The sequence below is a fragment of the Pseudochaenichthys georgianus genome, chromosome 8, assembly GCF_902827115.2.
Source record: "Pseudochaenichthys georgianus chromosome 8, fPseGeo1.2, whole genome shotgun sequence".
In the NCBI taxonomy this organism is placed as follows: Eukaryota; Metazoa; Chordata; class Actinopteri; order Perciformes; family Channichthyidae; genus Pseudochaenichthys; species Pseudochaenichthys georgianus.
The window spans coordinates 35,069,255-35,080,479 of NC_047510.2; the positions used below are offsets into that span (position 1 = coordinate 35,069,255).

Below are 11,225 nucleotides of genomic sequence, written 5' to 3' on the forward strand. Positions count from 1 at the left end.
GGAGAAAGCAGACTGCTCCGTGTGTGGTGTCGCGGTGCCGCTGTCACATCTGCTACTTGATCTCTGCGTCACGGACCAATTTTATATTTGTGTGACAGAAACAATTCTAAAATAAAAACACTTTATTGTCCGGCCGCGGCCGAAAATCAAGCAGCAACCTTACTACGCTATAATCGATAATCGAGCGGCGAGCTACTGAAAAGCTGCCCGCGATCGACGTGTTGGAGACCCCTGGCTTAGAGTGACGAATAAACAGCTAATAGTTAGCTTGAAGTGTCTGATAAACAATTAAAATAATAAGCTTAAGGATGCTTGGTTAAAATGTGGTAATAACAAGTGATGGGTAAACAGCGAATAGTTGGCTAACAGTAACAGATAAACAATAAATAATTACTTAAAGCAACAGATACACAATTTAAAGACCTAAGAGTAACAAATAAACGGAAGAACTGGTAAACTAAATATAAATGTGATAAATATATAATTCTATTAAATGATCTTAAAGGTGGGGTAGGTAAGTTTCAGAAACCGGCTCGAGATACACTTGTTATATTCCATGGAATGCTCTTAACATCCCGATAGCAATGAATATCTGAAGTGCTTTGACCAAAAAATCCATAACAAAAATGTCATCTGTAGAAGCTGTAATACTGTAAAAAGTACAACCGATCATCTGAGCCGGCCCGGCTAAAGTAACTGGATGGCCTACCTGCCTGTCAGCCTTCCATCGGGGCACAAACTTATCTCGTGCCCTCATTGGTCATGTGCGCGTGTGTTGGAGGAGGGGCTCTGTAAGGAAGTGGTGGATTTTTTCCGGGTTGTGTATTTTCAAATTCTCGCGCACTCGAGCCGGTTTCTCCATTCTTACCGACCCCACCTTTAAACAACTTGTCAAAAGAGTGTCTGGTATATAACCTTTACCTAAAAAGCCACATCAAAAACTCTAGTTATCATGTTTACAACAAGGACTCACAAGACAGGTTGTAATGGTTTCTGGAAAAAAGCTTTTATTGTACCTTCTTCAGACTCAATAATATGCTGTACACATTTAACTCTCTGTAGTAACCGGGGCGTGTTCAACAGAACAAGCAGCTGTTCTTAGCCTGGCATGGAGTACCGAGTTCATACAAAGGCAGCTCCTGGGTGTTAGAAGGTTCCTGAGGTCCGTCTTAAATGGTGAATGGAGAAAAACAGACTCTTATGCTTTCAGGCCAACTGTTTTTATTGGCCGAGGTCAAAATGTCCCGGGGTCAACAAGGTAAATGATAAATATGGCGACGATCTCAAGACTCCAGGCGACAGATGGGCCCGTCGTAGACCATCTGCAGGTCCACCTTGTGTCCCACCAGCTCCCTGATGTTGTTGATGCCGTATTTGATCATGGTGGGTCTGAAATAGAGAAACAGTTGTTGTTACGCACACCGCCGCCACAACAGAGGCCAGAGTGTCTGTCTATTTCAGAGTCTGAGAGGTAAACAACTCAGGCTGAGAGGAAGATGAAAGGATTACTCAGCGTAGAAACGTTTTGTGGGTCAGTGATGCGAGACGCAGTGAGAGGGCGCATGACGTTCAGCCTGAATCACCTTTAATCCTCACAATTAAAGAGATTAAAGACGCATCGTTTACACAAGCGCACCGACACATGCAGGTCAGTGTGTATTCTCTCTCTCCGAGTATTTCATTTACCTCTCCAGAGAAAGGCCCCATGCGATCACAGTGACGTCCTCGGGGAGACCCATCGGCAGCAGCATCTCCGGCCTGAACACCCCCGAGTTCCCCACCTCCACCCACTTCTTCAGTCCTGTGTGTGAGGAGAGAAATCACACAAACATTCAGTGGAACGAAACCGCAGGAGAGAGAAGTTACAGACGTGTTCATATAAACCAGTGCTTCTCAAAGTGTGGTCCGTGAGCACCCCCTAGTGGTCCGTGAGTATATTGGTAAAATTTCACATTTGAAATAAATAAATAAATTTAAGTTTTCCGCACTCTCGCGGGAATATCTCCGCAATGGATCGAGGTTAAGTTTAACTTTCGATTGCATGATATAGCCCAGCGCAACACCTTCGTCACACATGTTGCCACTTGTTTGTACCATTTTCAGGCGATTTGTAATCTGTTCTAGAAAAACGATGTGTATTTTTTATATTTGTGGAGTTAGTGTTTTTTTATTATTGGTTAAGTGCCTTGGTGTGAAAGAGTTTGAGAAACACTGATATAGAAAATAACAAAAAAAATGGAATTGAAAACCCCCAAAGAACTCAAATCGAACAGACAGTTTCTAAACATTTCTCTAAACTCTCTGGTGTACAGAGATTAAAAGAGGGTCAATGGTCTCGAGGATTTGAACCGTACCTTCGTGGTAGCTGAACACTTCCATGCTGGGCTCTGTGTACGGGTTGTAGGCGGGCTTGAAGCGCAGTTTAGTAATTCCTAGAAGAAGAAGAAGAACAAGGAAGTGGTCAAATGTCTGTGGTTTGAAATAAAACAATTAACCCGTGTCCTCATTCATAAAGAAAGAGAGCAAGAACCTTCCTGCTGCTGCTGCTGTGAAAGATGTCAAGCAAATATAAAACAGCTCAATAAATGATAAAAAACAGACGTGCAAAGCTAGACATCGAGATGTTTTAAAAACCCTGGAAGCTTTTTTTGATTCACACAAAAAGACACCGTGGACACAAGGCTTAGTTTAGACACAATAATTAACTAGCAGAACTCGTCAAAGTGTGCAGCTGTATTCAATTCCTCTCCGAACGCAGAGCTAGTGTGAAAAAATACTACAAATATTTTGAACTTTTTTCCCTCAGAATGCCTCATCCGGGGAAATCAGAGAACCTTTATTCGTCCCTCGTCTCGGAGCCAATGGGATCTCTCCGTAGGGTTTAGGAAGATAGCTGGAAAGAAGAGTTGACGTGTCTGAGAAACGATGGTTGTTACCGAGTGGCTGAATAGGACTACAGAAGTTGTCGAGGACGTCTTTACGCCGAACACGTAAACACTTTGTGTGCCCGGTTCTGCTTGAAAGGCTTCAACTCGTTCCATTTTGAATCTGTAGTTTTGAATATGGATCTGAAGTCGGCGTGACGTTGAAGCAGCGACCCTGCTGTAGTTCCTTTATAGCATAGCGTTAGCATTTTGCTTCTGGCGACTAGATTTATGATTCGAATCTTATAAAAGTAGGAAGACATGTGGATATTATCCGGCTTCGTTTTCCACAGATCTTATTTTTTACAATATTCCAAAATCCTACGGAGAGATCCCGTTGCTTTTCGTCGAGGGAACCAGCAGCTGACTTCTGGGTCGGCCTACAAAAGTACTTCATCAATCCCTCTGATTGGCTGTTTCTGAGTATTGAAATGTTCCCATGGGTTCCTCCGCGCTGACCTAGCTTGGTGAAGAACTGGTGCAGGGTGCCCATCAGGTCTCCCAGCGTGAGGCCGCGGTCGGCCACCACGCCTTCGATCTGGTGGAACTCGGCCAGATGAGTGGCGTCCAACGTCTCGTTCCTGAACACCCGGTCGATGGAGAAGTACTTCGCGGGGGTGAACTTCTCCTGGGGGGGGGGGGGGGGGGAGAGAGAGGGGGGGGAGAGAAGAGCTTCGTGGTTAATGTCAACACGTGTACCACAATATATATTATAATAAGTAATGTACAACATAGCTGGCGTTTTAGAGGCTTATTATGACGAGATGCAACAGACGTCAGGAGGATCTGTACTCTGATAGAGCGACACAGCTTCGTCCAAATACTTCTAATTTATATTACTGTACTTTCCGGACTATAAGCCGCGACTTTTCCCCCCTTTTTTTGTACAGCTAACGGCCACTAGGGAACCTCCTACATCTATGGATTTCACAGGTAAAATTAACCACCTTTAACACTATGGGCTCTAGGACCGGCGGGCTCCAGCAGGAAAAGCTGGAGGCCGGAAAAGAGTGAGACAGGTAGCGCCAAAGTGAAAGTGGAACCGAGAGACAGAACGAGAGCAAGACAGACGGACAATTTAGCTGCTGCGGCTCATATGCAGGTGCGCTTCATAGTCCGGAAAGTACGGTAATAAGTAGTTAAAAAAAATATTCATTTGTGTCATTTAATCTTTTCTTTGCATCGATTTCGTTCGCAATCTCGCTGCTAACAAAAAACGTCCACTTACTGGAAGGTTTTACAAAGGAAAGCGGTAAAGTATAAAACCTGGCTGCATGGATTTGCTTCCCATGACTTTAGATGCAGAGAAGAAACAGTGTGTGTGTGTGTGTGTGTGTGTGTGTGTGTGTGTGTGTGTGTGTGTGTCTCACCTGTTGTGCCAGCTTGTACAGCATGCGAGCGCTGACGGCTGTAGTGTGCGTTCGGAGGATGTTCTTCTGAGCCTCCTCGATCTTCCAGTCGTATTTATACCTGAGATGTTCAGTAAAGACATCAGCAGGCTTCGTTGACGGAAAGTCCAAAGCAGATTGATCTGAAAGATGAAGTCTCACCCCTGTGATCCATATCCTCCCTCCGAGTGGATCTTCTTCACTCTCTCCAGGTACTCCAGTGGGAACCCGTGAGCGAGAGCAGGGTCTGGAAATGAAAGATGTTCATTGCCACAGCTTCGACACATGAAGCCCTTCCATGGGGAGTGTTTGAATCTCAGCGCCTCAGGACCGGGGGACAGAGCTGCAGAACTCACCGGAGATGAAGAAGGTGTCGTGGGCGTCTCTGGCCGGATGCTGCTGAGGCTGAAACAGAGAGTCGAAGTTCCAGAAGGAACTCTCGATGAAGTTGTTGGTCGGCATCTCTGTGAAGCTGCAGGAAGCACATGGTGGGAGATTACCAAGGGCGCATGATCCAAATGCATCTGTGCTATAGCAGGAATCCTGAAGTCAGATGGAAGACCCTTTTAAGACCCTTTCCATACATGTTAAGACCTCATCGCCACTTGGAGTTTTAACCGGTTACCTTGGCGACACACTTCACCTCACATTGACTATATACAGTATTGATTGTCCTTCCTCCTTATCTTCCAACCATTTGGACGCAGACTTGCATTTCCCCATAACGATGTTGCTTAGCAACCGGCGTAAACGGACCTTCGCGCGCTATCAAGCAGTGAGCGCGCGATGTCCTGTTCAGGTGACGTCAGATCCAACGGGATGCCATCAATAAACTACACAGAATCACACTACACACCTACGCCATGACTACATTCAGGCAGACTGTGGAACACAACCTCTTTGGACCATTCATATACTTAGTGAACACAAGCTACAAAATGTAATACCTTGGGAAATGCCGTTTAATAGCCTTCATTTTCACTAAATTGATTTATCAGCTGTTAATACTCTCAGACCCCGCGGACCCCCTGTTCTAATGTATCTGTGCTCTGTGTGCTTTTGACGGCCCCTCACCCCATCTCCAGGAAGATCTGTCTGAACTGCGTGCGGACCTTCATCAGGGGGTGCAGGTGTCCGCAGTCAGGGGCCACGCCGAGGGCCTCGAAGTTATACGGCTTGAACTTCTTCTCCTTCCAGCTGCCACTGAAACACAGGAACAAATAAAGAAGACAAGACGGCAGGTTTTCATTCTGTTATTTCAAAAACCACTGCATCCCTGCTTTACTACCTTTCAGATTAAACATGTCTTTATTGTTGAGTACAGAGTACTTAGAAAAGCGCTAAATCAATCTGACAAGCCTCAGCAGGAAACAGTTTAAGCCTGTTGTTAAATATATCTTTAGTATTTCTCATTCCTGATTATGTCGTAAGGAAAGTAAGGATAGCTTTGTCAATACAACTCTTACAAATCCAAAGCTCAAATATTTCGTCCAAAACTGTCCTGATCCTTTCAACAACCGAGAATATAAATAACATTTATTATTTAGGGACACGTTAATGAACATCAGTACACAATTCAAGACGTAAAAATGCCAATTAAATCTAATGCTAATTTACATCCTGCGCAGCTCAACCTCATGTCCACAACATGTCACCATCACGCTGTCCCGCCCTGCCTTTAGGACAGAGTCCAAGTCTTTGCACTCGTCCCCTTTTAAGGGCTGATGTTTCTCTGCGTCTGCGTCTGAGGTCCCGCCCTCCGTCACCGACAGACAGAGGAGGACAGACAGGACACGCCTCATGATGTCATCGACCAACGACAGAAGCACGATGTCAAAATAAGGGGACTCACTTCGCGATCATCTCGGGAGTCAGCTCCGTCTCCGGTTTGGTGATGGTGGTGCTGAAGCAGCTGCCCTTAGTGATCCAGTACGACTTCACCGTCCTAAAGGCAGACACGTAACAGAGATCCAAACATCAATACCTTTCACAAAGCGCAGTATGGCGTTGGTCATACCGGCGTTGATTTGTGCTGAGAGATCTCACAAAGGTACTGGAAGATACACTTGTTTGTATGACGCCTTAAAACCAGGAAATTAAGAGCAGCTCGAATAGATTTTTAAAAAAAATAGACTCTTAAAAAAGGCATTTGTGATTTTAACACCATTTCAGTGAAACAATGGCGTTTTGTCAACATCAGCGGTTTGTGCTACTAACAGGAGTTACAGAACAAATGTTGGCAACAAAAATTACAATCACTTCTGTTCCCACCACCTCGTTGTTGTTAGTTGAATTGCTGTTTCTATTATGATCCAAAGCTCACGCTGAGATGTGGAGAGCAGCCACAACAAACCCTCTACTGCCCCCTGGTGGTAGACAGGAGGATCACACAGTCACCAGCTGTCTGAGGCGAGAGGTGGGTTGCAGTCGAATAGTTCAAAAATCACCTCCTATCGTCTTTTCCTATCGTCTATTCCTTGACCTCTGTGTGAAACGTCACGGGGTTAAGGGATAGTGGATAGGAGAAATCCAAAGGACCTAGGAAAAGAGACTGCGGTGCTTTGAGAATCCGACTGCACCTACACTATTTGACGTATTTATGATTTAGGATATTCATTTCAGTATTTCCTAAGCTAAAGGAAGTTTCAAAGCTCCTTTCCTATCCTCTAGACTAGGGAATTTGAACGGTACTTCTGGGTCATTTCCCTCTGTTAGGAAGGTTCCTACGCTAAACTGACAATTCGACCGCAACCCTGGACTTACACTTCAGAGAGCAGCTTCCTCTTCTTCAGCTCGTTCTTCTCCTTCTCCTCCAGCTGAGAGGCGTTTCCTTTCTGAACCAGAAGCAGTTTGTCTCTCACCTGGTCCTCGATATTCTCCACCTGCACACACACACATACACACACACACACACACACACACACACGTCTTCATTCAGAATGGGGACTACCGACCACACAAAGGACACGATAATAATTAAAGACGTGATATAAAACGTACACTCCTGAATATCCTCGGGCCGCCCTCGTGAGTCTTGTCCACTTTGACCCACTTGTTGGACATGGCCTTGCTGAAGCCGATCTTCCCAAAGGACAGTTTCTGCACGGGACGAACAGAAGTGTTACTGATCATATAAAACACTTAAGAATTACAACATTATGCAGTGTTTTTATTCAAGTCAAATGATATGTCAAGAAATTAGTTTTTATGCCTGTAAATGTTTCCATAAGCCACATGCGTCAAACTCGAGGCCCGGGGGCCAAATCAGGCCCGTGGTGGATTTAATTTCGGCCCGCAGGATAATTTCTAATTCCTGTTAGATCTGGCCCGCCGGTATATTGCACCTTCCCTCCATCCTGAGGGTCTCCTCCGCTCAGAGCCGGACCCCAAACATTGATGACCTTGCACCCGAGATGAGACGCCAAGTGTCTGAGCTAGCATCCCAGAGCAGCACACTGAGTTCAATGGATGCTTCCTTCTGCACTTTCTCTCTCACGACAACAGGCCATGTTTGTTTCTCTCTGAGGGGAATAGTTTTGTTGAAGCTGTTGTTGGCCTGTGGGGAAATGTACTCATAAGAAATGAGCTGCAGATAGAGCCGTGAGAAATGAATGCACCTGATTATTTAATGTTCTTTTTATAGGCAATAATTTAAGCTTTGTTAGTTCCAGGTTTAATATGTGCAATCAGTTCATTTCAATAAGTTCTGCAAAAAACGTTGAACCAGTCCGGCCCTCGACTAGCACAGATTTCAGTTTGACCCCCCTGCCTTAAGCAGATTACATGCTTTCACCACAGAGCTAATCTTATTGGCCCGGCTTCTTAAGGGGCCAATAAGGATTTTTTATTTTTTTTAAAGAGTATTTAAGGAACTAAATTAAGTGTTGTTGTCTTCCACAGCTTTGCTTACGTTCTTGTACTGATGTCTGATAGAGATGTACGATTTTAAGTTTACGACAAAAAGGTAACATTAGGAAAGATAGAAACAACAAGTTATCTAATTATGTAAATGTTGAACATTAATCGATTAGTGGACTGACTTATCGGTACATTGAATGTAGATATTCAATTATTTCCTTTTGAGGTGGAATTTAAAGAACCCTTTCTTAGGAGCAAGGTTTGAAAGAGCATTAACATATATCCTGAAGTATACATATATATGTTCTAATATATATATATGTTCTAATATATATATATGTTCTAATATATATAGAGGTGACTAAGACTTAGGAAAAGGAGCCATATTTCCTTTCCTCTACACCTGAACCCAAACCGTCGGAATGTCCTGCTTCAGGTCATCTGTATATTTCTTGTAATGCTATTTATTTCTATTTGAGATGTTCACTTTTTGAATTGTTTATTTCTAGTCTTTTCATTTCTCTTACGTACGATGCCTTGTCTTTTCATGCTGCTGAAATGAATTTTACTTAACAGACGCTACGGGCTTTGTCATGCTTTGCTTTCTGTTACGTTGTTCATGTCTGCAAGACGTTGCTTTTGTCGGGACCCCCTTGAAAACAAGATGGTGCACCTCAAGGGGTTTATTCTAATAAATACCATGAGCTCGGTCTGCGGCAGACCCTCCGGAGGGACGGAGCAGAAGACCCTCGCCTCATGGCTGCCCTGCTCAGCGATCTCCGTCCCCTCCCCCGACAGCTCCCAGTGCTTCGAGGAGCGGAGCTCAGCGGAGATCAACTAGAGAGGGAAACAAACATGGCTGTCAGCTCTTTTGATTGACACTCGACACGCTGGAGGAAAGTAGAACAGAGAACTATTATATTATATTATTATTAGCTAAATTTCAAATGTTTACAATCCATCACTGAATTTATGGCAAACCAATTTTACCATCATGCAATAACAACGACATCAGCTGCTTTGAACTGATCTTTTTAATAAGTTGTACTTAATGTAGTGAAACATGGGCTCGTGCTTCACTGAGGAGCTTTGTCATTCTGACAGGGAGGCAAACTGCAGTTATTACACTTCGCGTTTTGAAATATGTGTAACTGTTAATATAAAACCCACACTGCTCAAACTTCCTTACTTTTCCTAAAATTGGTATTTCTATTTTATTTAATTAACATAAAATAAATCTCATGTACCCCCTGCAGTACTCCAACGTACCCCCAGGGGTCCGCGTACCCCCTGCAGTACTCCAACGTACCCCCAGGGGTCCGCGTACTCCAACGTACCCCCAGCAGTACTCCAACGTACCTCCAGGGGTCAGATATTGTACTTGAGTTAAAGTAGAAGTACTCAGATATTGTACTTGAGTTAAAGTAGAAGTACTCAGATATTGTACTTGAGTTAAAGTAGAAGTACTCAGATCTTGTATTTGAGTAAAAGTAGAAGTACCCAGATCTTGTACTTGAGTTAAAGTAGAAGTACTCAGGTCTTGTACTTGAGTAAAAGTAGAAGTACTCAGATCTTGTTCTTGAGTAAAAGTAGAAGTACTCAGATATTGTACTTGAGTTAAAGTAGAAGTACTCAGATATTGTACTTGAGTTAAAGTAGAAGTACTCAGATCTTGTATTTGAGTAAAAGTAGAAGTACCCAGATCTTGTACTTGAGTAAAAGTAGAAGAACTCAGATCTTGTCCTTGAGTAAAAGTAGAAGTACTCAGATCTTGTACTTAGTAAAAGTAGAAGTACCAGAGTGTATGAATACTCTATCACAGTAAAAGTCCTGCATTCAAAATGTTCCTCAAGCGAAAGTAGAAAAGTATTCTCATCAAAATATAGTGAAAGACAGTAAAAGTAGTCGTTGTGCAGATTGGTCCATTTCAGAATAATATATATGATGTGTTTTATAATGATTGATCATGAAAGTGTTCTCAAAGCTGGTGAAGGTGCAGCTAGTCTGAAGTACTTTGTAGACTGCAGGGTAGCTGGTGGATTTACTCCAGGTGGAACTAAAGTCTGATCAACACTTGATTAGATTTCACATCATTCATCCACATCTGTAAAGTAACTAAAGGGATTAAATAACTAGTGGAGTAAAAGTACACCATTAACCTCTGAACTGTAGTGGAGTAAAGTACAAAGTAGCAACACAATGGAAATACTCTAGTAAAGTACAAGTACCTCCACATTGTACTTAATCCTAACACCACCATGGCACCTTAAACAAAAGGAGTAGCTCTACTCATCTCATTGTACCTGTATAATGACAATAACCGATTCTCTTCACTCGTATTTCTACCCTGTGCTGGTTGTGTTTGACTGAATGTACCACCACGTTAGTCCATCAGCTCTGACAGGAACATTGCATCATGTTGCAGACCGACTTCGCGTCCCTCTCCTCCCGGGAAACTCACGTCTTCGAGGGCCAGCAGACTCTTCACGGCTCCGACAAGGACCTGGTGATCCACCCCGAGAACAGAGGCTGTTTCCAGGCTGTCCACACCTCCGTCCGCCGCCTCGATCCTCCGGAGGAGAGTCTCCAACACACCGGCGTCCGACATGTTGGAAACCTGCGAGGACTCAAAGAGACCGGAAGTGACGTTGAGTCTCCAAAGGCCGAAAGCATTAGAGTAGAGCCACGTGGAGAAAGTGGGAACCGATTACCGTAATAACTTTTTTTTTGTGATTACATTTTTATTGAGATTAATACACATCATGTACAACCAAAAGCACCATTTAAAAAATAAATACAAAATAACTAAACGATTACCGTAATAACTGTAGTTAATTTATAAAGAAACCTTTTAATCTTGTTTTTTGAAACCTACACTTTTTTGTATTTTAGAAAACGATAAATTGAGTTTTGTTTATTTTTGTATATTTAGTTTCCATTGGTAAAATATTTTAAATCCTTATCGTAAATAGTAAATCCCTTTCCTGTAAAATAATTAAACTGAAAAAAATCATAATTTAACATAATTTGTATTATTACAGTATTTAATAGCGAG

General features: G+C 43.2%; 1 protein-coding gene across 1 annotated transcript; it reads right to left on the bottom strand.

The window, feature by feature from the left end:
- Nucleotides 1–981: 981 nt before the first annotated feature.
- Nucleotides 982–10,828, bottom strand: farsa (phenylalanyl-tRNA synthetase subunit alpha). Its single transcript, XM_034089802.2, has 13 exons — nucleotides 10,632–10,828; nucleotides 8,870–9,007; nucleotides 7,313–7,411; nucleotides 7,076–7,194; nucleotides 6,165–6,257; nucleotides 5,387–5,515; nucleotides 4,669–4,784; nucleotides 4,475–4,559; nucleotides 4,295–4,394; nucleotides 3,384–3,552; nucleotides 2,355–2,432; nucleotides 1,687–1,801; nucleotides 982–1,389 (listed from the first exon to the last, which is right to left on the bottom strand). Exons 1-13 carry the CDS (start codon nucleotides 10,776–10,778, stop codon nucleotides 1,284–1,286), a joined length of 1,494 nt encoding a protein of 497 aa, XP_033945693.1. The 5' UTR covers nucleotides 10,779–10,828; the 3' UTR covers nucleotides 982–1,283.
- Nucleotides 10,829–11,225: the final 397 nt, after the last annotated feature.